General features: G+C 33.6%; 1 protein-coding gene across 3 annotated transcripts; it reads right to left on the bottom strand.

Moving 5' to 3' along the window:
• On the bottom strand, window positions 16,637-21,207 carry LOC109714757 (autophagy-related protein 8f-like). 3 transcript variants are annotated; one of them, XM_020239456.1, is made up of 6 exons: window positions 20,996-21,207; window positions 20,316-20,368; window positions 19,787-19,842; window positions 18,344-18,396; window positions 17,133-17,251; window positions 16,637-16,968 (listed from the first exon to the last, which is right to left on the bottom strand). In XM_020239456.1, exons 2-6 carry the CDS (start codon window positions 20,350-20,352, stop codon window positions 16,865-16,867), a joined length of 369 nt encoding a protein of 122 aa, XP_020095045.1. In that variant the 5' UTR covers window positions 20,353-20,368; window positions 20,996-21,207; the 3' UTR covers window positions 16,637-16,864. The 3 variants fall into 3 exon arrangements, with proteins under 3 accessions (XP_020095045.1, XP_020095047.1, XP_020095046.1); XM_020239458.1 differs by having other exon boundaries at window positions 20,316-20,355; XM_020239457.1 differs by having other exon boundaries at window positions 20,316-20,352.

The raw sequence follows: 27,630 nt of genomic DNA, 5'->3' as shown, positions 1-27,630 counted from the left end.
GCGGCACACGCGTTCGGCTTCTATAGGTATCCACACGAGGTTGGTGATTCGATCGATGTCCTCACCGGGGTGCTAGCTCCCTCGCAAAGGATGTCTTTCTTGCTAGAAGATGAAAGAGAGAGGAGAAGAGAGATGATGCATAGGGTTTTCTAAAAACTTCCCTATATTATATATAGGAATATAATCCTCTTTCTAATAATATAATAACAATTAATAATAAGTACAAATTTAGGTTTAAATTTATCCTTTCCTTAATTGGTTAGATCGATCAAATCCTAATTTGATTCGACTTGAACATTATATTAATTTGATCATATCAAATTAATAATGCAATACTTGCACATAATTCCTCTCATAATTTAATAACTATTAGTAAATCCTCTCTTGTAACATATACACTTTATACCACTAATTTGTAACAATTACAAATTAGTCTAATTATCAACATATTGACAATTAGGTTCTCCGGCGATTCAATAATCGCAATCTAGCTATCCGATCAATCACAACCTCTTATGTGTGTGACCCCATAGGTTCTATTCTATCTGGTAGTCAGATATATTTTGATCACTATCAATAATATCACTGAAACTCCTTTCAATGGATCAGAACAATTCTAACTCAGCCCATTGAGAATTATCGATCATCTAGATAATTCTCATGAGTCTCACAATCCACCAGTGACGCCTAGCAGCATATAGTGGCATTCCAGTAGAATGAAATACTGAACCCCTTAATTGGTGCAGTTACCGTGTGATACAGTCCTTCTATCATGAGTCCCAACTAGACGAAAGTCATGGAATAACTCGTCAAACCCTATCGTCTGTCATATGTCAAATTTATTCGACTCGAGTTTCTAATATCGGAAACTCCTTTTCGCTATTAACTCTGCCCTGACCAAGGTCTTCTAAACTCGGTCTCATAAATCATATAGGACTAATGCCCCTATCTACCAAGGGAGATAGATTTCATCTAAGTGCGCACTCTATTTCTACAATAAACCTACCGCAGCCAACATGCTCCGCAAGAACCCGAATGGCTAGGGACCAAGTGTATGTACAGTCAAACTATAGTAACCTCATTGTGAATAGCCGAGGCACCGCAGGTCAAATGACCAATTACACTACTGCAATATTAAGTAAGTCACTGACGAGTGAGTAGACATCCAAATGACTTCTCGTGTTGGTCACGCTCGGTACCCTTTGTTCTCTAACAACCACCTGCATATTCACTTCAGTATTCCCACACTGTCGACTTGAGACTCGTCTATCCAAAAAGGGAAGCGACCTATACACCAATCTCACCGGATCAATCACCATCCCCGTGATGATCCATTGATCGGGAGCATTTAGGAATTAACTATCAATGACACATGTCTCAAATTCTCAACTCGTGATGATCCATTGATCGGGAGCATTTAGGAATTAACTACCAATGACACGTCTCAAATTCTCAATTCTTGAGAATATATATCATCATCTTCTTAATTTCTTGGACGATTCATGAACACATACACAAGATGAATGGAAATAATAACCCAAATTTATTCATAATTCATAATATTTTAAAGTCAAATACAAATTTATATCCTAGAAAGAATATATGTGTCGGCCTGATTAACTTCTAGGGCATACATCTAACAGATAATTCATCTTATTTCATAAAAATAATTTAAGTTGGAATATAGTATTTCAATCTAGATATCTGATCATACTCTTTGAGTGAACAAATATCGCAAACCTTATAGTAAATTAAAGAAATATGTGTAATAAGATATCTATGTATCCAAACAAGATATATATTATCACATTCTTAACTTTTGAGTCACAATATAAAATCTTCACACTAAACAAGATATCATTGAATAACTTTTTCGACTTCCAAATAAGGCCTTGAAATTAGGGATGCAAATGGAGTCTGGTTCATGGAGCTCCCGCCTAGATGCGTCCGGAACGGTGCAGTAAATGGAGACTAATAAACGAATTTGGGGCGGCAAACGAGGATTTGAGGTTGGAGGCGATAAAAAAAATTAATGTGGCCCGAGTCCGCCCATCAAGCTTCGCCCCGAATCTGCTCCGAATCAGTTAAATGTTAGTTCTCCTTAAACTAAAGCAGTTGGATAATTTTAAATATTATTTGACTTTTAAATTTTAGTTCTTTCTAACATAAATGTGATTTTAAGATATAGTTGGTTCTATAATACTTTATTATTTTTAAATTTATTTTAATTAAAATAATACATCCCTACTTGAGGTTAATTACCCATTAGTTCGTAAACTTTACCCCTTTTTTCATTTGTACTTTTTTTTCCCCTAAAGACACTACAAATTTTTTTTTGCTTTATTAGTCTATATTCACTGTAATAAATTTTAGACAGAACTAGTAACTCTACTAAAAAGTGTTGATTAAGATAGTAGAATATCTATTTAGTGACCGATTATTCCTAGCGCAAGTAGCAAAGGACTTAGTGGTTGGTATCCGAAGTCCTAAGTTCGAATTCTAATTGATTCACATTTCTAGCTAAGTTTATTTCTAAAATGAAATAAACGAAGCGGGTAGCATGCTACCTATTTCTCAAAAAAAAAAAAATCTATTTAGTGCATTTTAATACAAAAAAAAAGAAAAGCAAATGCCTAGAAATAGTTAAAAAAAAAATTAGTTAAAAATAATTTAATAAAAACTTTTAATGAATTTAATCCATCTTGAAACTTATTTTATTCTTTCTCGACTATCTCCGTCTAAAACAATAAATTTGTTACCAATAGTATATAGGTTAGCTAGATTATGCTAGTTTAGTGATATTATTGATACTAGAGAGTTGCAAATGAAAATAAACGTTAAATTACCGACCATCCCTAGAGCAAGTGGCAAAAGACTTGGTGGTTGGTACCCGAGACCCAAGTTCGAATCCTAGTTGATTCACATTTCTAGCTAAGTTTATTTTTAAATAAAATAAACGAAGCGAGTAGCGTGCGACCTATCTCTCAAAAAAAAATAAAAAAAAAAATAAACATTAAATTCAATATAGAGATTGATAAGAAAATAATTATCCAATAGTACGACGTTTTCAGAAAGAAAAAATATAGTAGTGTATCAACGAAAATAACACTAAGCGACCGTTTCGTTTGGGGTTAAGTAAAAACTTATTATTTTAGGGATAGAGTTAAGTTCAGGGTTAATGTGGGCTTAGAGTAATTTTGTATTCGGCTGAGGATTGGGTTTAGTCCAGGTATAGATAAAATAGTGTTTGGTTAAAGTAGGTGGGATAAGAAGGATAGTGGATAAAATAGTGTTTTATTTGGTTTGAGTAGTGTGGTGGGGTGGGACCCCTCAAATTGGGTGTTTGTGAATAACTTCGGGGTTAAGGAGTTATTCCACCCCTTAACCCCGAACCAAACGGGTGCTAAGTATAGCGTAGCAGGATTTAATTAATTAACCATTAAATAATTAACTTGGTGATTTTGTTAGTTAACCTAGGTTAGATGGAAATACTAACAAAACTAATTAAGTAACATTTCATTACATTAATGAGGAAGCACCTGAGTCCCAGCAAGTAACCAAGAGAATCTCATCATATGAAAGCTTTTTTATCGGGCTTAATTAATTAGAGAAAGGAGCTTCTTTTTATATTTTGTTTGGTTGCATGCCGTCGAAATTTGAATTTACAAATTTTTTTTATTTTTATATACTAGGTGGGGGTTGAGATTATCCTTAAGTAGGAAAGGAAAAAACTTATATCTATTTGAAAATTGTTAGGAGGATAAGTTTAATTTTATTTAAAATTATTCTTTTCAAGTATTGCAGTTGGAACTGTAGCTAATTTAATTTTAACTAATACAAGTTGAGCCTCCTCATATAGTTTCAACTGTAGCAGTTGAATTCAAATTCATCAAAACAAACGTCAAATTTAGATCTGCACGTAATTACAGCTACACTGCAGTATAGTTGCAACTACTTGCAACCAAACAATCCCTTAGTGTATGCATCGCGATTAATACTTCAATATTTAAAACGTTGGAAAGAAACAATAGGACATTGTCACGAGCTAATAGACAATTCCTATCTCATTTAGGAACTTTCAAAGCCACCACATGCTACAAAAAGAATTAAATATACATATCTTCATTGTATATGATTATCAATATATATATAGACCCCTTACATTAGTTGTTCATTAATTCTGTTTGATGAACAAAAATCTATGATAAGATACATGGGATCCCCTTCTCAATATTCCTCCCCCTTCTCAATATTCCTCAAAGAATAACGATATTATCAGAGCTGATGTTACTATTGATTAGGAGATACATATATTAAATCTAATCAAAGTAACTGATTGAATTTAACTATATTCATTATATCTACTCTACGCATAGTATAAATAACTCTATTAATAGCACCATACATATATCCTTTCTTTCGAAAATTTTGATTTTTCACATATTCACTGTTAGTTATGGATCGATGGTCCTCGTTGCGCCCCAACATAGTCCATTGCTACAAGTTCTTCAACTGTTGTGGTCTCCTTGGACCTGCCGTGTTCTTCATTTGACTCAAAATCTAGCATTGAGAGCACTTGCCTCCCCAACCTCGCCTACAAAAGAACAAAGAATTTGCTCATTTAATTAAATATGGCATTTTGATTAATTATCCCTCTTCATATAGAGAGAGAGAGAGTTGAGCTGTAATGCTATAGCAAACGGGTTTTCTTGCTATCCATTTGTTTCCGACAATGGAGTTTTCAAATCGATAATGGGCACGTTGAATATGATCTATATCACTTGAAATATTTAAAAACCAAAATTTCATGATTTTTTAATATTGTTCTCTTATCCATCAAGTGGACATAAAAATAAATAACTAGAAATACATATTTTTTAAAAAGTAATGATAGGAATTCTGTAATCAAAATCAAAAGTATAGATCTTGTTTTAAATATTTTAAAAAACTTTCTAATTAAAATTCAATTGATTTAAATATCTTTACAACATTAAACGAAAAAATGCCTCATATTGACCATTAAAATTATAAATTTTGAAACACTTCGATCATTAGATCGATGATGTTGAAAAATTTTAAAATTTGATTTCTAAATACTTCAAGTGGTATAGATCATATTTAACATTGACGATCGTCGATTTAGAGGTCCAGTCATCGAAAATAAATGAGTGGCATCAAAGTCGATATATATATATATATATATATATATATATATAAACTAAGGGGTACTATACTCTTATAAAGTATAAAGCCTTCGTACATCTAATTGTTTCAATATTGGGTTTCGAATCGACGATACACTCCGTAAACATGATCTAGAATATTTGAAACTTTTAAAAAATAAATTTCATAATTTTTAAAATCATTAAACTCCATCAAGCGGCATAAAATGAACGGTCAAAATCGAACGACGTCCTAAAAAATGTGATGATCAGATCCTTCAATTTAAGATTGGATTATGATGTTATTTAGGCAGTGATATAATTTTCTATCAAAAATTCAACCTATCTCAATTTTTCTACACCATTAAACTAGCAAATATCTTATACCGGCCGTTAAAAATTGTCAATTTGTGAGCTTTTGATCCGCAAGGTAAATGATATCGAAAAATTATAAAATTTGATTTCTAGAAATTTTAAATACTCTAGATAACGTTTAATGTATGGATCGTTGATTTGAAACCTCTATCATCGAAAATAACTTATGAGTTCGAAGGCGATCGTACTCATAAGAGTATAGTAGCCGGACTCATATATATATATATAAAAATATTGAGCTTGGAATGCTATAAGTAACAACGGGCTCCGTTGCATCTATTGCTTTGATGAAGAGCCTTAAATTGACAATCGCATTGTTAGCATAATATATATTATATATATATATATATATATATTATAATTATCCGATTACTATACTTTTATGATTATAGATTTTTTGGTATTCATAATTTTCAGCCGTTAGATCTACCTCGTTAATCATTTTAACATGTTAGATCATACTATTCAACCAACAACCCATTCAACCCTAAGAGACTACTATCATCCTAACCTCACATCCCTTTATCCAACGGTCCAAAATTTATAAGTACAAAAGAGTGTATACTCAAAAGAGTATAGTAGCCCTAGTCTATATATATATAGAGAGAGAGAGAGAGAGAGAGAGAGAGAGAGAGAGAGTGTGTGTGTTAGGCTCCTATGCTTTCGAAAGTACGGAGGCCTCCGTACTTGTAAGTTGTTTTTGATGATGGGACGTCTGATTCGGCGATCGGTTCTGTTAGACATGATCTACGCTATTAGAACTATTTAGAAATCAAATTTCATAATTTTTTGACTTCGTTTGCCTAGTGAATGAGTATCCTCAAAATGAACGGCTGAAGAACGGTTGAAAATAAAAATCACATAAAAAACAGTGATAAAGGACTCAAATTTCAAATCGGAAGTATTGTTCTTACTCTTGATGTTAAGTAGAATTTTTTATTAAATTTTCATGTAATTTGGATATTTCTACACCGTTGAACTTAAAAACGTGCCACATCGGCCGTTAAAATAGTCATTTTTGAGACACTGTGATCGCTTGGTAAATGATGTCAAAAAATTATAAAATTTGATTTCTAAATAGTTCCAATAGCATAGATTATGCCTAACGGAGCCGATCGTCGAATCGGATGCCCTATCATCGAAAACAACTTACAAGCACGGAGACCTCCGTACTTTCGAAAGCATATATATACACACACCTAGGGTGCTTCTAATAGCAACAAGCACTTCGTGCTACAAAGTTTCTACCATTATATAGATTTACATCTTTAATCATTTCTATCTGTTAGATCATGTTATTCAACCAACCACCTACTCAACTTTGGTGGACCACTATCATTCTAACTGCATATATATATATATATATATATATATATGATTGAGCTACTTTTAGAAGCACCAACCTCTTGGTGCTTCTAAGTTTTTAGCCCTTAGATCTACTCCTTGATTACTAATAACCTTTTAATCAAATACTATTCTACCTACCACCACCTACTACCATCATCTCAACCTTACATCATCTCCATCCCAATGGTTAAAACTCAAAGAATCCACCTTCGTGATGCTTTTGAGAGTATTCCTAAGCTCCAACTCAGCGTCATATCATAACCTATATATACTACGTATCATATAGTATCATAGTAGTACGCCAGGCAGAGAGAGAGAGAGGAAAGAGAGAGAGAGAGAGAGAGAGAGAGAAGACCAGAGACGAGTCCGGCCTACTAACTCTTTAGAGTAACATCGCTGTCTACTCATAAGAATATTTCGATGATAAGCTTCCGAATCGACGATCCATACCGTTAAAACTTATTTAGACACATTTAAAACTTCTAGAAATCAAATTTCATAATTTTTCGCATAAATTTAACTTCACGATCAAAAGCTGCACAAAATTGACAATTTTTAACGCCGTATAGGATACTGCTAGTTTAACGGAGTAAAAAAATTGGAATAGATTGAAATTTTTGATAGAAAATTTTATCGACATACCTAGAAAAGATCAATAACTCCAATCTTAAATTGAAGGATTCGATCATCCATTTTTAGGTCCGTCGTTCGATTTTAACCGATTCATTTTATGCCAGCTTTCATGGACTTTATATATGTTTCGAAAAATAATAAAATTTATTTTTAAAAGTTTCAAATATTCTAGATCATATTTAACGGAATGAATCGTACGATTCGGAAGCCCATCATCAAAATCAACTTATGAGTACGAAGGCCCAATACTCATAAGAGTACTAAGTAGACTACTATATATATAGTCCTAATATACAATATATACTATAGATATAATAGTATATATATATAACGATGAGAGAGAGCACGTCTCCTGTTTACTTTTCTCGCAAAGTACGGAGACTTCCGTGCTTGTAAGTTGTTTTCGACGATAGGACATCCGATTTGACGATCAGCTCCGTTAAATATAATCTACCTTATTGGAACTATTTAGAAACCAAATTTTATAATTTTTTGACATCATTTACCAAGCGATCAAAAGTTCTCAAAAATGACTATTTTAACGGCCGATGTGGCATGTTTTTAAGTACAACGGTGTAGAAGTATCCAAATTACATAAAAATTTAATAGAAAATTCTATTTAACATCAATAGCAAAATCAATACTTCCGATTTGAAATTTGAGTCCTTTATCACTGTTTTTTATGAGATTTTTATTTTCGGCCGTTCATTTTGAGGCTAATCGTTCACTAAACAAATGAAGGCAAAAAATTATTAAATTTGGTTTCTAGATAGTTCCAATAGCGTAGATCAAGTTTAACGGAACCGATCGCCGAATCGGATGTCCTATCATCGAAAACAACTTATAAGCACGGAGGCCTCCGTACTTTCGAAAGCATAGGCGCCTAGCTCTATATATATATATATATATATATACACACACACACACATACAGTATCATGCATTTTAGGGTGCAAACTATCATTGTCCATTTGTCCTTGTCACCTTCAACTGGGACATGGTCGTGAAGTTGGTCATGACCCATGTCTCTAACTATGTATTAATTCCTTACTAACTACTATATATTTTTTTGCCTTTTGAAAGGTCAAACTAGCTAGAGTACTCTAGTTAATTTGAGATGCACTTTAAAACAAATTAACCACTATATATATATATATTTGTCTACCACTCTTCGATCCCCACGCTAGCTCTTGGAGAAAAAAATAAATAGAGAAGTGTGTGCTAGTTTACCTTCGATTGATTTATTTGTGACAATCCATCATGAGGAAAAGCCCTTAAATCCCCAGATCCTGCAAATACAATATACAGTAGTAATGATTTAATTAACTAGAAAAGAAGTGTTAGAAAAAAATATCCCAAAATAATAACAGTGGCACTTTAATTCGTTTAGATTTAAGTAGGGCAAATCTTCTTTCCATGCATCAATATATTTATATTACAATGTACAGAGAATCAAACCATAACATTAATTCTAATTAATGTAAAAAGCTATTGGGCTATATCCTTGGTTGGGTAACAATTAATGGTACAAAAATATTGAGATATCAAAAATTTATAAGGAGATGCATGCATGAAGAGAAATTAATTAATAGAAGTGAGAGTAGTGCATTTGGCTTGCTAGCTTCAGTTGTTAGATGGAGGATGAGTTGAGGGACCAATATAGTCCACACTAAACCCTAGATTCTGCCTGCGGCCGCCACGAGAAATGCGAGATAAAACCCTAGCTAACAACTGGCGTAATTCGAACAGTACCTGAGACTACTGATCCTCTCTTCCTGTCGACATCATCCTTCTGCGACACCTCCGATCCCTTCGACCGATCAATGGCTCCAACCGCTTCCTTCGTTGTTGTTTCGGAGTATTTTGGAGTAATCTCCTCAAGTTTTACCTCTTCTGCATTCTGAACAAGAGAGAGAAGATTAGAAGTGCTCAAAGTGCCAGATAAAATGTATTTAAACAAAAAAGAGTTAGGGTAAGATTTGTTTTGTAAATTAACCTTGTATGAGCGAGGAAGTGATGTGCTCAAAAGATCGACATGAACTCGAAGATGGCGGCCATCGGATGAGATGATAGAAAGAGATATGTAGAGGATGAGGATGAGGAGAGAGGACATGGTGAGGCTTTTGGCGGTAGAGTAGTTTTCTTTTTCTTTTCAGGACTGAAAAAGAATATATGTAGTTAGGAGTACTATATATATATATATATATATATATATATATATTAAATGGTGAGTTGAATGAGGTTGAGATAAGGTGGTGACAATGTTCTAGGAGACAATGGCCATGCATGTAATTTGGAGAGATATGGGAAATGAGAGCAAGGAAAGACCCTTATATTACTCTCTTAATGTATGGACATGTTTTGTATCTATTTTTGAGGCAAACTTATCAAAGTACATTACTGTGGTTTGGTGCCACATATGTTTTGTAATGCATATATGAATGGTGGGAAAAGGAAATTATTAATAAAGAAGTTATATAGTGAATGAACATACATGTATAATATATATACAAGAAATATTATTTGCTTTTTATATTTTGGGGTGGAGCCCAAGATTGTGACAGGAGACCTTTATGTCTCAACTTCGATTTGGGGAGGATGAGATTAGGTTGGACACTGCAAGTGAAGGGATTAACTATATATATAAGAAGTCAACAAATTAACATAAGTATATAGGTGCAATTTCTACTTTTAGGCACTTCAATCCATGATCTTAGTACTTTATTAACTCTATGACTTAACTCTATGTCCTAAATTAAAAGAACAAAAAAATGGTAGTGCGGGAGAAAAATAGAAGCAGAAACAAGAAATCAGGAATAGTGTCTAGCAATAGTCAAACAATATTTAAGATGCAAAATAAATTTTGGAGCTTCTGCAGTGAAAAAAACTTGATTTTGGCTTCAAGACTTGTAAAATAAAATAAAATAAAATGAAAATATATAAAAGCTTATTTTGGTAACCATGCATTGCCATTTTCTTCTTTTCTAAAAGTTAGTTCTGTTTGATGAAATATATATGCTTGTGAACAGTGAACCACGCATAATCATAAAACATTTATATATGTTTGTTTCTAATAAACAAAAATTTAGTAATTTTTCCTACTCTTTATTTTTCTGAACAAATAAACTCTATATGTATATTCCTCACACAGCGTAGTACATCACAAGCTAACCAATAATAATAAGAATAGAACAATCTATCTGTCGACACATTCAATCGATCATCTGCCAATCACGTAGCTAGCTACATATAATTTCATTTGGCTATAGAATAGTATAATACTAGAGATTGTTTAGAATTTTTTGATCGAAATTTAACTAACTCGACAATTCATTGATTGAACCGTTGATTCAAGAGACCAATTTCAACACTATTTTATGTTCCGACCAGTTGATTAACAATTCGAAACTTTGGTTTAAATAATAAAATGCTTTAGTTATTTAATAAATTTTTGAGGTGGTGTAACACGAAAGGTTGACAAAGGGAACAGTGCACGAGGAAGTTAGCTCGAAGCACGATTTCTTTTTCTTTTTTCTTTTTTCTTTTTTTTAACTTCAAACCATGCAAACATGCAGTTCATCATGTGGGCCCCACACCCCACCTGTTTCACGTGCATGGGGACAAATGATTTCCCGCGTTAATTAATTTGCATGGGACTTGAACTCGGGAGTACTTCATGTTTAGTTTACCCATGCACGTGTGAACCAAACGTGTGTCCACCCTGTTCATCCGTACACGTACGTATATCTTTAAAAAAAAAAAAAAAAAGTATGATCGATATTGCAATGTTTAAAAAGTGATGTACAAAATGTTACTACGTACATTGTGCATTAGGATTATTTTATTTTGCTACGCTTAATTCGTACTTTATTTGGCTTCGTTGAATTATCGTTTTCTTAATTTTTCTATCAAAATGAAAGAATATTACACACTTTGTGGCTCCGCATCTTCCAACTAGCTCATTTTAATTTAGTTGTTAGCTTATTTTATAGAGACTAATGAGAAAATTATAATAGTTCAATAATTATTTTTTAAAAAATAATTTAATATAGCAAATAAAATAACTCTAAAATATTTAGAAAGCTTAGTAATAAATTGTAATTAAGTCCAGTAAAAAATAATAATTCTAATTAATTAAGTCCTGTAAAATGTCACGGTTTGACTTTGAACATCATTAAGTGGACTTGCCACGTGGCATCAACGCGGTGGCTGATCTCCGTAGGTGGTGTTTTGTGCGGTCCCCACATGACTGGTCAACGCGAAAATTCTAGAACTGACGCAGCATCTCCAATTAATTGAATTGTCCTCCTTAGGTTCATTTGTCTCCTTATAGTTAATAGAAAAATATTTTTACTATACTTTTCTTTGGGTTAATTTTATACAAACCGCTACAAATATAATAAATTATAAATACATCTCTACAAAGTTCAACTTTCATATGTTGTCTTTATAAAAATTCTAATATTTTTAAATATGTTTCTACCGTTAGATTCCGTTAGTAACCGTAGGTTAAATGCTTACTCTAATTAATTTATAAGATAACTTAACATTTTTGTTGCGATTTTTGGAGAGACATTTTTTGTGATAGCAAAATTGATATTTCACTTAAAATATAAACAGTTCTATAACGATAACAAACCAAAGGAACATATTTAAAAATATTAGAATTTTTACAGGAACAATATATAAAAGTTGAACTTTATAGGGATATATTTGTAATTCATTATGTTTGCAGGGACATGAATGCATTTAACCCTTGTTTTTAAGAATAGAGATATTTAACCCTTTTTTTTAAGAATAGAGATATGATTGACTTGTTACTGATCGATGATGTAGGCTTAGTTTAGTATTGAGGTCTATCTAACGCTATTAGATAAAATGAAGTTGGGATAAAAGCATATAAGGGTATGCTTCTGCGTTCTCCGATAAAACCACATAAAAAATATATCGTAGCCGACTAATTGTGATATGTGGAACGTAATATAATGTACGGAAACAAACAAGATATTTTTTCATCACACTTTCTCATCGCAAGTAACGTTCTCCAGTGGGACCCCACAAAAATATATCGTATATGTAATGTAATATAACGTACGGAAACAAACAAGATATTTTTTTATTACACTTTCTCACCGCAAGTAATGTAATCTTTCTCACAATCCCAAACGAAGCCGTAGTACCGCAAGTAATGCAATCTTTCTCACAATCCCAAATGAAGCCGTACACTACAACAAAAACGGTCTATAGCGACACTTTTAAATGTAGGTACATATCAAAAAAGTGCTGCTAGCTAAAATTACCGACACTTTTAAAAAGTGTTGCTATATGTGGGGTCGCTAGATATATAGTGACAGTTACAGAGTGTCGCTATAACCTAAAAGAGTGCTGCTAATTTATCAACACTTATTTAAGCATTTAGCAACCGTCGAAACTCTATCTCGTTGGTTGCGGTGGCGGAGGAGGACGACAGTAAAGGCTCTTCGTCTAGAATTTCAGTGGATTGAGTGAAGAGAGAAGAAAGGATGATAATTGATTTTTCTTTTTTTTTTTCTTTTCCGTTTGTAATCGGGCCAAATGGACTGAGTGTGGTAGGTTGAGTAGAGTAATCTTTTATTTTTAGTTGGATTGGGCTTTATATTTAGGCATTAGTAGATGTGTTTTTAAGTTTTAGCATAAATGAGACACTTATTCAAAAGTGTCCCAAACATGTGTCCCTATAACCTAATTCTGTTGTAGTGGCAGTGCCAGTGTGATACTATGTTTCCAGGGACATTTAACCCTCTTTTTTTTACCCTTTTTGTTTAAAAAAAAAAGAAGATATAATTGACTTGTTACTGGTTGATGACGTAGTGCAAGTGTGATAATGTAAACTTTCTCGGAGGTGGAGGTGGAAACTACGGCGCGGCGGAGTGGTAGTAAGTAGTAACCGAGGAATTAATGGTGTGGGTTGTGGGGGGAAGAAACCATGCAAACTCGGGATCCGGACTCTCGTCGGGGTGGTGCTGTATACTTACTTGTAGTATACATGTGGGGTTACGAAAACTTTTGACTCGGGCCACTGCCGGGTAAAGCGCTTCCACAAAAGCGCTTTTCCCGGCGCCTCGGTCGCTAACCCACCCGCGTCCACACGCCATGGTGGGAATAAAAGCTTATTCAAGATCCAATGATTTTCGTTTTGCTTTCCCGTTTCGTTTATTATGATATTTACTTTATTATTATAAGTAGGTGTGTTTATTCTAGTTTTTTTTAAGTAATTTTTTATTCTTTTAATGAAGTGTTTGGTAACTCTTTTTGAAATTTAAAACTTAAAATTTTAATTTTAATTTTAGATTCAGATTTTATGTTTAAATTCAAATTTTAGATTTAAATTTAAAATATAAAATTTTAAGTTCTAGATATTAAATTTCAAATTTTAAGTTTTAAATTTCAAAATTTTAAATTTTGAATTTAGATATTAGATTTTAAATTTCAAATCTCAAATTTTAAAATTAAAATTTCAATTTTTAAATTTTAAATATTTAGATTTAAATTTAAAATTTAAGATACATTTCAGTATTTAAATTTAAATTTTAAATTTTAAATTTTAAATTTTAATATTCAAATTTCAAACTTAAATTTTTAAATTTAAATTTCAAATTCAAAAATTTTGAACTTTGAATTTTATATTATATATTTTTTTATGTTTTATGTTTTACTAAATTTAAATTTGAATTCAAATTTTGAATTATTTTAATATTAAATTTCGCAAAAAAATTATTATTTGTAAAATAATATTTATCAAAAACTTATTATAAATTTTTTTATCAAACAGTTTTAAAAAATTATTTTAGAAAAATTATTTTTCATGTACGCTCAGCCAAACACTCTAGAACTTTTAATCAAAATCAATTTTTTAAGCCAAAATTAATTATGTAGAAATCACTTTTTCCAAAATTTAGATCAGATAGGCCATAATTCTTCAAATCAAAATCAATTCTATAAAAATCGCTTCTCCAATAGCTAGGTCAAACAGTCCCTTGTATTAAAGCTGAACTCAGAGACTCCGAAGTCCAATCCATATAAAATAAGTTTAGTTATGACTTCTACTTGTATCCGAATCGAATTCAAACCAAAAATTGAATCTAAAAGAACAATTTTTTTAAATTTCTAATCTAATAGTTAATATATTTTAACACTTTAATACTACATAGTGTAGTAATATATAGTATATCAAATAGTTCGGTTTGTTTTCGGTTTTGGGCACGGGCTTTTCGCTTTTTAGCTTCGGTTTTGAACTTTCGTAATCTTTCGCGTTCGGGTACAGTTTTGAGTATTAATTCAAATCCAAAATAAATCCATTAGATGAGCATGTAAAAAAATTGGTAGAATATTTACCACATAGCATTATTATTCTAAATAAATCGCACGAGCAGCAGCATGTTTGAGTCCATAGATCTGACCTTTCAGGTTGCCTCGTGATTCACGCCAGTTGGATTTGAATTTGGACATGCTTCGGTTTTGCCTCACCATCAAACCCTTTATGATCATCATCACTTTATAATGTTGATGATGAGCCCGTAAACTTTTTCATTTTTTCTTTTTATGGCATAGAGTACATAAACAAACTCACCAGGGACATTCATTATATGCGATGTAAATCTATTAAAAACATCTTTCTCATGTATGCTAATACATTAATAATATATAAGAACAACATAGGAGTTTTATGTCCGCAGTATAAATTAGTCAAAAATGACAGGTAAAGAGTTCGCTATTAACATACAGAATAAGTGCCCAAAAAAATTAAAAAAAATAATCTGAAATTTAGCCCGTCTGACGAATAGCAACTAATTTTAATAACATAACATAGCATAACATTTGACATCTGAACTTTCAAATAGACAATTAATAGTAAGCATGAATGATTAGTTGGAATACTTCAAAAAGTATATGAGCACTAATTATTAGATTTTTGAAGTTTGTGTGGCAATCTACTAATAGGTGAAGAGCCAGTTGATTTTGGCACATTTTGTCTCATAAAATGAAGATAAAATTTTCCATCTTACCAATTCATTACTTTGTCAACATTGTGGTTTTGAATCTACATTTCATTATTCTTGCATCATGTACTAACTACTACTTCTACTGGAGTGTTGATTAACATAGGTTATACAATGGAGTGCATTGATGTTTGATGAGGTAGGTTATCTTTTGGTAGTTCTAAAGTTTCCTTGACAGCTGGTTTTTGCAGCTAAAGCAAAACTTTCCAATTGAAGCTTTTAAAATCTTACTTATGTTTTCCAACATATAGGGTAAGATTCAGACTTTTTTGTTTACCAAATGCTCGACTAGACGTGGATATTGTAGAAGCTATAATAGGGCTAAAAAACACTTCATAGAAAATAAATTTTACAGACCCTCTGCTGCGACTATTCTTACCAGGGCTTTCTGGTGGGTGTCTGGCAATTGAATGAATCATCACGCAGCAAAGTCTCTTAATCAAACTCCAACCATATTCAATGCACATTTCCTGTCAATAACAACCTTTATCATGCCACTATTACCACTAAAAGTTGCGGTAAGTTGATAGCAGTAACAGCAAAGCAAGATACATGTTCGCAAGTACGACAAAGAAACAAAGCAACTTTTACAGCTAGTAGTGCAAAAAGATGCTAATGGAAGATGCAAGCAATACCTGTTGTAATATAGGATCAAAGAGCCTGCTTTTCCTGATAATGCATTTCAATTTGCAGTCTGTAAAAGCTCCAACTCTGAAAATGATTGCAAACCGCAACGAATTGCATTATCGATCCCGACAGAACTGCTAAAAGCAACCCCGAATTAGTAGCTTTTGCGGCGGTAGACCACACCAGCACCAACAGCAACAGCAACAACAACAAACATGCATCACTCAACAAAACAAGCCCACTGACAAATGCAGGCAACTTGCATTGCTCTTTGAGATAGCCGCGCATGTTTAGCTCAGCTTTCCGGGCAAATATTCTACTCAAGATAAGTATGAGGCCAATAAAAAGATTTTGAACATGGTGAAAAGCCACAACAAACTTCTAGATCTGATTCAGTTTGAAGCACACGTTGGAAAAAGAAATCTATCAAAACTATTTAAAGAAGCTTTAAACCGCTCTACTCAAACGACACTTTGCAAACCATCATTTAAAGCAGATTCTCAACAACGAGACTTCATATGAATCTGTGATTCCAGTTTATTAGAACCTACTGAGAACTGTACACAGCGATAACTGTACATCTTCTTCTCTAAATCAACATGCGAGGTCCCATGAAGCATGATGCTGCTTCAAGCTAGATCTAAAAATCCACCGGGAAAAAAAAGTATAAACTAAATAATATTTATAGCGTGATCCAATGCCCAAATGTGTTTTCCCCACTGTAGAAAATATATAGGAAACCATCGTCATCTTTCTTGTCTTCATATAATTTTGACATCAGAACTCCTACAACAAATTAAAGATGGGTTGATTTTAGCAATAAACATAATAATAATGGAAAATAATCTTATAAAAATTAACTCATACGCGATAGTGCAAAAAAGTATAGCAAATTAGGCAATGTTTCTTTTTAATTCATTCCCCCCTTTTTGATGTATATGATTACATACCAGTGGGCGGAAGAACATTGTCGACGAACATAAACATGGCTTTTTCTGCACTCAGATTGATTCTCTTGCGAATCACATGCACAAAATGCCCGAGCGTCATATCAGATGGAACCAAATACCTGCACCACAGAATTTCCAAGTTTTAACTAAGAATTTATCAAAACATGGCTGGAACTGAATTTCTCTGAATTAAAAAGCATTGTGTGAACCGAATTGCTATTATATCTCTAGGGCTTTGTTTTCTCTTCGCCGCATGAACTAATCGGTCTTTGGTTCAGTTTGATTTGATTGTGTGCATTGGAAACAAATTTAACTAAAATAACCAAGTTAATCAAACATATAATAGATAAATATTTAGCTGTTAAATGATGATAAAAGGAAGTGCTTGACCACTGTCAAATCAAAATTTTACTTAGTGGGCACGATAAGTCGGTATCTTTATGTAAAAGGGTGGAAATAAATGGACTTCCAGATTGAATAATCCAACAGAGATGAACAGCATTTTTTTGGTTTTGGTTCAATTCAGTTCATGTACACAATTAATTCACTTCAGTTTACAAGAAAATCCAAAAAGAATAAACAAAACCGACCAATGCAGGCCATATTTTTCTAAGCTGCACTAAGTATATATATATATATATATATATATATATATATATATATATATATTGGCTAGGGCTACTATACTTTTATGAATATAGAGCCATTCGTACTCATAACTTGTTTTTAATGATGGAGCTTCTGAATCGACGATCCACTCCGTTAAATATGATCTAGAGTATTTGAAACTTCTAAAAAATAAATTTCGTAATTTTTCGAAATCATAATAAAGTTCATCAAGCGGGTATAAAATGAACGGTCAAANTTTTGTGACCTTTTGATCGTAAGATAAATGATGTCGAAAAATTATAAAATTTGATTTCTAGACGTTTTAAATGCTCTAGATAATGTTTAACGGTGTGGATCGTCGATTTGGAAGCTCTATCATCGAAAACAACTTATGAGTACGAGGGCGATCGTACTCATAAGAGTATAGTAGCCGGATTCTATATATATATATATATATATATATATATATGAGCTTCCACAATAAAGTAGAAGCTTCATATAAGAGCTTTGCTTGAGAGGCCAAGGTGTAAACTTCTTTACCTTCTAAATTCAACTCATTCGTTTATAAACAAAATAACATCTGAAAACAAAAATCTACTCACTTCTTCCTGTCAATGTCTGGCACATCGCTCTTCTCCGCCTTCTCCACTATCACCTTAACAAACATTAAATTCTTTTCAGCACAAAAAGTGCAAATTAAAAATTTGTACAAAATCTAAAGTTTATATATCTCAAAAGGGTAGCTATTCCTATCATAAGAAAAGTAGTTCGTGCAGTACCTTCACCTTAGCAGAAATATGTTCAACAATACATTACACATGATAAGAATAACCAAAAGCATGAGACGACATAGAAGAAAACATTAGAGACCCATAACATTTGCACGTAACTTCAACGTAAATTCTTCAATAAACTTTAGTCAGCTAAAGATACTTTCTCAAAGTCGAAATCAATGTGAGGTCTAAAATAGAAAAATTGCGCTCAATGTCGAAGAAATCAAATTTACATGTCCTTGACTACCTATTTAGGAATGAATTATATAAGGCTTACACTTTGATAAATATTCCACAACCTACACAAGTCCTAACCATCTTTTTTCTTTTGGAGAAATGAAGTCCTAAAAAATTTAAAAGCTCTAAAAGGCCTTTCAACATGTTCATTGAAATCTTACTGCGTACCTTCTTTTCAGACTATATAACCATGGCCCAGTATTCTGACATTTAAACAGTTTCCAAATATCTATCAACTCGTAACACCCAAATTGGATCATTATCAGAACAAAGCGAATTAACTTTCTGCTTAATATTTTTTCTCACGTGACTAATGAAATTCTGTTAAAGCACTGAAATTAACGCTTGCTCGCTAAAGGAAAAAAGAGGCACAAAATCTATCAGATATCACTCCTTCAATACATTCAATGAACTCAAAAAGGCCCTAGACAACATGGACTACAACACAATAAACAGTGTTTCAACCATAACACTACAATGACAAGAAAACAAATGAACTTGAAACCACTGTGCATGTGATTAAAAGCATAACACTAATCACACGCTACAATTTAATCAAAATCTACAAAGAGCAAAGGTAAAGGTCCAAAAAGGCTATCAATGCTTAATCTACGACACAACTTCCTGACTACAAAGTTTCAACAGTATCTAGCATGCCATATCTCGGTAGATGTAAGTCGGAAAATATAGCAATTGAAAGAAGAAAGAAATTCTAGGAACTATGAGCAACCCTTATTTTTACCAAGACATGCGCTAAGGAAAAAACATTTGCCAAAGATGAAGAATAAAGACGAGGATAAATGACCGCAACCCAAGTAAATTTTAATGGATTTCTCAAATAGCCAACCATTCTCACTTTACGTTTGCTGAAAATATCTAAGTATTTGCCCTCTAAATTTGAATTTACTGAATTTACAATGTTCAAGGAGCAAAAATCCGATACATTATCGCCCTACGATTCATCAAATTGTAAAGCACTGGATAAAAAGAAATATTAATAGTTGACTAAGGAGAATTGAAATGATCGACAACTACCGGAACCCTATCCGGATACTTAGCCCTGGTGCTCGCAGCATCGGCCTTCCTCTTCTCTACAGGTGGGAAATCAGAGCATCCATTAGAACAGCTTCATAATTTTTTGGATAAGAAATGTGTAAAGACTACTAAACCATAGGCGATGATCCGAAATAAATTGCTCAATGTTAATTTTTTTTTTTCTTTTTTGGCATTCCCTCAACTTTTGATTGTTCTTATTTCAGTTAATTTTGTAGGGGATTTTTATCAAATTTAAGCATGGTTCCCTTTGATTTGAGAGCTTAACCTGCATTCTCAATAATGCAAAAGTGGATTCTATTAACAATTCATGGCTGACAAATAAATGAAGATGTTAATTTTACTGAATCCACAAAAAAATAATTTAAATCAAAACAACAAAAAAGCTGAGGCAATGTCTATATAAGAAAATAAAGTTAAGCACATTTAACCAAATTTCTAATCATACACTGCAACCATACCAGCATGAATATTTAACTACTGAAATAAGAAAGTTGAAATAATTACACACCAAAAGTCCTCTGCTCCTTGAAAGTGCTCTTCACCATCTTTTCTGCAATAAAACTATACAAATTTCAATTAAAAGAAACATAAAACCCACCAACTTGTTCACTATGAATAGCAATTTAATCCACAAACTTTAAAATGGTGCAAATAAAAAACCGCAAACCTTGTTCCTCACTCTAATTTGGTCACAAAGCTTCATATGATGCAAAAAAATAAAAAATAAAAAATAAAAATCACTATTTTCTAGTTTTACTAAGTTTAATTTTGTGGGTCCGATTACAACGGGAAATTGGTTGATGGATTATTTTTATAATCAATTCTAATCAGTGGGTCAATTTTGCAAGCAGGAAAATTTTTGTGGGCCTGCACGATTTTAACCTTTCAATTCAATTAAAAGAAACAATTCAAATCGAAAGACTGAAAAAAAGTTGGAAAACTTTTCGATAGGAAAAAAAAAAAAAGAAAAATTACAAAGTTGAAGGGCTAATTATTTCGAAACAGCCTATTAGCTGAGGCCAAAAAACCCCAAAAAATAACCCACCAAATCTTCGCATCGAATCCAAATAAAAAAAAACAAAAAAGAATAAATAAGAAAAAAAGCAAAAGAATCAAAACCGATCAAACTGTACCCACCTCAATTCGATCAAAACGAATTAAAGAAAGAGAATCGGAAATTCGACATACCTCAATTCGACAACAACAGGACAACCAAGAGAGAGAGAGAGAGAGAGAGAGAAGGGGAGCAAAGAAACCCTAGAGAGATGGAGAAGGAGAAGCGTAGCGTGGCGTGGAGTAGGAGAAGAAGCGATTACGGTTTTTATAGAGAGAGAGAGGGAAAGGGGGATGCGTGGAGTCGGCGCTCTCCTGAGGGTTTTACTTGCTGGCTATGGAAGTCGTCGCCGGCTTCCTAGTTATTATTTACACACAATTGCCTATATACCCCTCAAAAGTTCTTAAATCTTTTAGGACATATTTCATACAGATCCCTCCAAATATAGTGAATGACAAATACATCCATACAAAATTCAACTTTTATATATTGTGAATGACAAATATATCCATACAAAATTCAAATTTTATGTGTTGTTCCTGCAAAAATTTCGATGTTTTTAAATATACCCCTACCGTTAGAATTCGTTAGAAAATTTTAGTTAACCATAGGTTAAATACTTAACCCTGGAGGGACATATTTGAAAGTATCATGACTTTTACAGCGACAACATATGAAAGTTGAACTTTGTAGGAATATATTTGCAGGAGCCTATATGAATTAACCCAATATTTTATATATATCCTTATTTTTTACATTTTAAAAACGCCCATGCCATATTTCTCTGTTATTCAAAAATAATTCCGTTGTCAGTATCCATTAAATCATCTCAGATTAAATACCAGAGTTATTAGTATATTTGAAAAAATTTGAAATATTAAAAAAATATTTTTTTCTATTAATTTTTTAAACGAGATAAATAAGAAAACCTGAAACTTTTTAGAAATATGTAAGCAATTGCCCCCTATTATTAGTTATATTAGTGAAGGCCCGCGCTACGCAGCGGAAAATTTATATAAATTCTAAAATATTTTAAATTATATAGTAAATAGAAGATATAAGTAATATATTAATATATACAGTCAACTATACTTCAAAAAAGAAATAAAAGTTGCTATGAGAGGTTCAATATTTGTCTCTGCACTCTTCATCAACATCATCTAAAAATATCAAATACTAAATTTTATTTTTTATTTTTATTTTTTGTATGTGTTCCACAACCATACAAAACAAAAAAAAGTTAGAAATGGAAAAAAAAAANTATTTGAAAGTATCACGACTTTTACAGCGACAAGTTGAACTTTATAGGAATATATTTGCAGGAGCCTATATGAATTAACCCAATATTTTATATATACCCTTATTTTTTACATTTTAAAAACGCTCATGCCATATTTCTCTGTTATTCAAAAATAATTCCGTTGTCAGTACCCATTAAATCATCTCAGATTAAATACCAGAGTTATTAGTATATTTGAAAAAATTTGAAATATTAAAAAAATATTTTTTTCTATTAATTTTTTAAACGAGATAAATAAGAAAGCCCGAAACTTTTTAGAAATATGTAAGCAATTGCCCCCTATTATTAGTTATACTAGTGAAGGCCCGCGCTACGCGGCGGAAAATTTATATAAATTCTAAAATATTTTAAATTATATAGTAAATAGAAGATATAAATAATACATTAATTTATACAGTCAACTATACTTCAAAAAAGAAATAAAAGTTGCTATGAGAGGTTCAATATTTGTCTCTTCATCAACATCATCTAAAAATATCAAATACTAAATTTTATTTTTTATTTTTATTTTTTGTATGTGTTCCACAACCATACAAAACAAAAAAAGTTAGAAATGGAAAAAAAAAAGAAGAAAAAAGATTCCATCGAAATAAGGAGATATTCGATTAAAAATATAAATTTTAATTTAAAATTAAATTTTAAATTTTAAATTTTAAATTTAATTTTTATTTTTTGTATGTGATCCACAACTATACAAATAAAAAAAACAGGTTAGGAAAAAGGAAAAAAAATAAAAGGGAAAAAAAAAAGTTAGAAAAGAGAAGAAAAAAAAGAAGAGAGAGAGAGAGAGAGAGAAGTGGGCCCTACAGGAGAAAAGCCAAAAGAAAAGGAAAAAAAAACCACTCTCCGCGCGAGCTCTCCGCACCGGCCCGCGTTTATATATTTTACATTTTATAAAAATAAATAGTAAATGATATAATAAATTATTATATAATAATATATCTATATTATAAAAATAAAATACTATATATAGACTAGAATGCTATTGATAGCAAAAAGCCTTTTTTGCTATCAAGTTTTTAATTTTTGGATTAATTACTTTTATCATTTCTAACCATTGGATTAAATATTATAATCCAATGGGGACCGCTCAACCCTGGGGGAACCACTCAACCCTAAGGATTAATATCATCCTAACCCTATAATTTCTCATCTAAGGATTAAAAACTTGATAGTAAAAAGAATCTTTTGTCGTCCATAGTATTCCAGTCTAGCTCTAATATATATATATATAGAATCAGAGGGAGGTCCACTGTGGACCTCCCTCTCATGTGGTCCACGAGGCCGAAGTGGCCTCGTGGACCTCGTGAAAACCACGGCTATGAGCCGCAATTTTTTGCGACTCCGCGTAGAGCCCGCGTTGCGCCCTGCTCCCGCGCCCTCGAGCGCCCCGCGCTAGCGCCCGCGGGGAGGCCCTCGGCTTGCGTCCGCAGCAGCGTCCGGAGAGCCGCACCCCGGCCACCGGCGCCCCGCAGCCTCCGCGCCCTCGCTCGCCACGCACTCCCCTGGGGAGAGGGGAGAGAGAGAGAGAGCCGGGGGGAGGGAGAGAAAAAGAGGGGGAGAGAGAAGGGAAGGAAAGAGGAGGACGAGAGAGGGAGAAAGGAGACAAGGGGAAGAGTTTTGGCGGGGGGGGGAGAGGGCATGAAAGAGGGGAAGAGGAGGGGGAGAGAGAGAGGACTGTATCAATCTGCTCGGCTAGGCGGGGGGGGTGGGCCTGCGACATAGACAGGACCCAGTGGAGGGAAGGGCAAAGGGGGAGAGAGAAGGAGAGAGGTGGGGGCGGGGAGGGGGAGAGGGTAGAGAAAGAAGAAGGAAAGAGGAGAGGGTGGGAGAGAGAGAGACTCTCTTCGTTCTCTGGCGTGTCCGCGTGGGTACGGCTCGCGCGCACATGGCAGGCCCCCTTCCCTAGTCTCTCTCTGCACCTTCTACTCACCGTCTCTCCCTCTCCATCACCCCACTTTCGGCTCCCTCTCTCACTCTCGCGTGCGCGCGTGGGGGGCGCGGGTCGCACCCGCACACGGCAGGCCCCCCGCCTCCCTCTCTCTCTCTCTCTCCCCCCCTCTCCCTCTCCCCACCCCCGGGCTCTCTTTCTCTCTCCTCCCCCCTCTCTCTCCCCCACGTGTGCGCGACCCGCACCCGGCGCCCGCTCGCGCCCGCCCGGGAAAAAACAGCAGAGAGGGAGGCGCTGAGGAACGAACACGTCGGCCACAGGAGAACTCTCGATTCATCATATCTATAGATGATTTAGAAATACTAATATCTAATATGCCCTACAACACTTTAAAAATATCTAATTTATTTTTGTTTATTTCAAAAAACTCCTTAAAATATTCCCTTACTACCATCTAAGGTTGATTCTTAGAAAGGTATTTAAAAACTTAGGTATAAATTTAACCTCCCTATCTTTTAAAATCTCTAGTTTATCTCTTTAATATGATTTGAAACTGTAGCACTTAGTAATGTTACTATCCTGTCACTATTTTGCGTATAAATTATGTGGTACAACTTTTGCATTTTACCTCTTGTTGATGCCAAAAAAATTAATATCCCGACCTAATCCACGTATGAGCCAAAAAAATAAGGACACGTGGTACACCAGGAGTCGGCAATAAGGCGCTTGAAGGTTAAGAGCGTTTAGGCGGGAACGGTTTAGAAGTGGGGCGTAACTTTCATGAGAAGTGGGCGTAACTTCCACGATCATAGTTACAACCACTCTCCCCACTACTTTCAACCAACCAATAATGTGGGTTGATATTACTATAAATAGTAATTTCGAAGCCTGCAATAAGGGTCTTTCTCCATCCTGAACGAGAAGACCACCTTTATTTCCTCTGCATTTTATCGCTTTTCTAGGAATAGTCTAAATGTAATCTTTTTCTTTTTCGGATTTACTGCTTTCCTAGGAGTAGTTCGCTATGTAGAATCCTGAAGTCTGTTTGCCCCACGGGCATCACTCCGTTGTAGACTACATTTGCAGAATCTGTCTGCCCCACGGGAATCACTATGTTGTAAACTATATTTCTTAGTCTGTATGCCCTTCGGGCACACTCTTTTTTATTAGTATATAAAGACATTCGGCTCTTTCAGCCAACCAGTTATTATGTACTTTTTCCATTCGGCACTTCTGCCGACATTGATTCCTGTACAGTTCGTACATTCGGCTCATCAAACCGAACCGATTCCACAGTAAAGGTTTTCGAACCCGGCTGGCTCGATTCCTCGTCAGCCTAATCGTTTGATCTGTCGAAGGGCGTACACTTCAAGGGTCACCATCCGCAGCCGTTCCTCACCCCGATGCGCTCCCCGAGGAAGATTTTTGACCGGGTCAAGGATCGGAAAATTCGGCTACCAACACCTCTTATGTTTTAAGAACATCCACTTTGCCTCCACTTTGCCTCCTTATTATAATTTAAAGTTGTCGTATCTAATCCAGTACACCTATTATTCTGTCACTATTCGTGCATTTGTTGTACAATATAATTGAATAATTTTCTAAAATACACATTATATTTGAGAAATTGTGAGAATTCATAATAATCTTTTTCTTTTCCTTCAATTAAATAATTTGTAAAAAGATTTCATATTGTTTACTTATTAAGCTTTTCCTTTATCATTTCTAAGAATAAAATTGATTCATTATTAGTTTTCTAGTTGTACCGTATTATTATATATGCATGAAGCGGTAATGAAATAGTAATTTTGTAAGATTAAAGTATTATAATTTTAAATTTTAAGGAGATAAATTAGAGGATTCTGAAAGACAGAAGAGTAAACTACGTAAAAAAAAATATTTTTAGAAAATGTTTATATTTTAACCATAATTAATTAATTAATTAATTTATTTATTTATTTATAATTAGGGATGGATACGATTGCGTGGGGTAGTTGGGGTTTTGGATATGGGAGAGGGGTCCCAGTTTAAGTACGTTTTGAAAATTGGAATTGGTTCTTGATGAGCAAGTAATCGAGGGATTATTTATCTAGAATTGCGTTGCTAGTCCCTGAACTTATGGCACTGTCTTATTCCGGTCCTTTGAATTTTTAAATTGAGATAAATGTCTCCTAAAACTCTAGATCTTTGTTAATTATGTAATGATCGGCCTACTAGCAATAATAATTTATTAGGCCCAACCAACAGCCCAAAATGTTTAAACCCAATTATTATTTTTAACATGTCGGATCATTACATTTAATATTAGAGCCTCATATGCAGTCAAAAGTGTGAGATGGATATTGTTAATAAATCTGAAACTATGTATATAATTGGACTGGACTGACGAGGATGCCATGATTTACACGAGAAGAGTATGTGACATCCGATTAGTCCTATATCGGATAATGTGAGAGAGTGTGATGGGTTTACAAGTGATAGACTCACTATTAATAATAACTGGGCTTAAGCATTTTGGGTCGGTGATTTCGGTCCAACGAGCTATTATTACTGGCGGATCGGATCGTTACATTTAATATCAGAGTCTGATAGCCAGCCGAACATGTGAGATAGATCTCGCATCACCTGGACTTAAAGCATTTTGAAATAAACTCCCCTACATTTCTTGTGATTTGAGAAGATGACTGCCTGACCCCCTTACTGGGAAGTAGGATGTTGCCCCGGTGAGGGAGAAGATTGAATGCCAGCTTCGCACGGTTAACGACAGGAGTTGCATTGATATTAACTGCAAGCTGCACTGCTAGAAGGGGTGTTGCACCATTTATCTTTATGTTGCTCATTTGCGTTGCATTATTATTCATGTTGCCATGCGTATAGTTTTTGTCATGTAGCTTCAGTATATTTAATTTTTAAAAGCTGAATAACAAATACCAGGGTTGTTGAATAACTGAGCCGATTTGATTTGCATTCAGATAAGTAGGAGGTTGCGTAAAGATGCTTGGGGTGCATTTAATGCCCGCCCAAGAGGTCGTAATTGTGGTATATGTATATGAGGGAATACGCGAGAGGCGGATTTAGATGAGGGGTATTTGGTCAAACGGTGAAAACTTCGGTTCGAATCTGTAAAATTAGAAAATATGGACCACTTTTGCAAAAGCTCAAAACTAATAATTTTTTTATACAAATTGACCAAAACTTATCTTTTACAGTTTTATATGGAACCAAACAACTCAGTACTTGTCTTCATTCAAGGATCTATATTTTTCAATTTTTTTATCAATCAATTTTTTGAATAAGCATTTACTTTCTATTTTGAAATATGCAAATCATATTTTTCTAAATATAAAAACCAATAGGCTAATTCGGTAGTAGTTGAGGCGTTTGATGAAAGAAAATAGGGCTTTTTTTTTTTAAAATTGACCCTCCAAAAAAGTTTATAATTTGTGAAATGAATTTTAATTGGCAAACTAATTTTATTTCGTTCAATTCAGTGTTATAGTGAAAAGATAAATGAGAGACTCTGAAGTAATCTTCACGTTCAATAAAACTTTAATAAGTAGTGAATCATTCTCCCTCTT

The sequence above is a fragment of the Ananas comosus genome, linkage group 9 (assembly GCF_001540865.1).
Source record: "Ananas comosus cultivar F153 linkage group 9, ASM154086v1, whole genome shotgun sequence".
Lineage (NCBI taxonomy): Eukaryota > Viridiplantae > Streptophyta > Magnoliopsida > Poales > Bromeliaceae > Ananas > Ananas comosus.
Note: the sequence above shows the minus strand (reverse complement) of the source record. Positions and strands in the feature narration are given on the sequence as shown.

What these genes read in the sequence shown, in the direction of transcription:
- LOC109714757 (XM_020239456.1), bottom strand. Translation starts at nt 20,352, where the DNA reads ATGGTGAAGAGCACTTTCAAGGAGCAGAGGACTTTTG. An exon ending in AGTATCCGGATAGGGTTCCG is followed by an intron (nt 18,397 to 19,786) that starts GTAGTTGTCGAT and finishes ATGTTTGTTAAG; the next exon opens with GTGATAGTGGAGAAGGCGGA. An exon ending in CAATGTTCTTCCGCCCACTG is followed by an intron (nt 16,969 to 17,132) that starts GTATGTAATCAT and finishes AATTTGTTGTAG; the next exon opens with GAGTTCTGATGTCAAAATTA.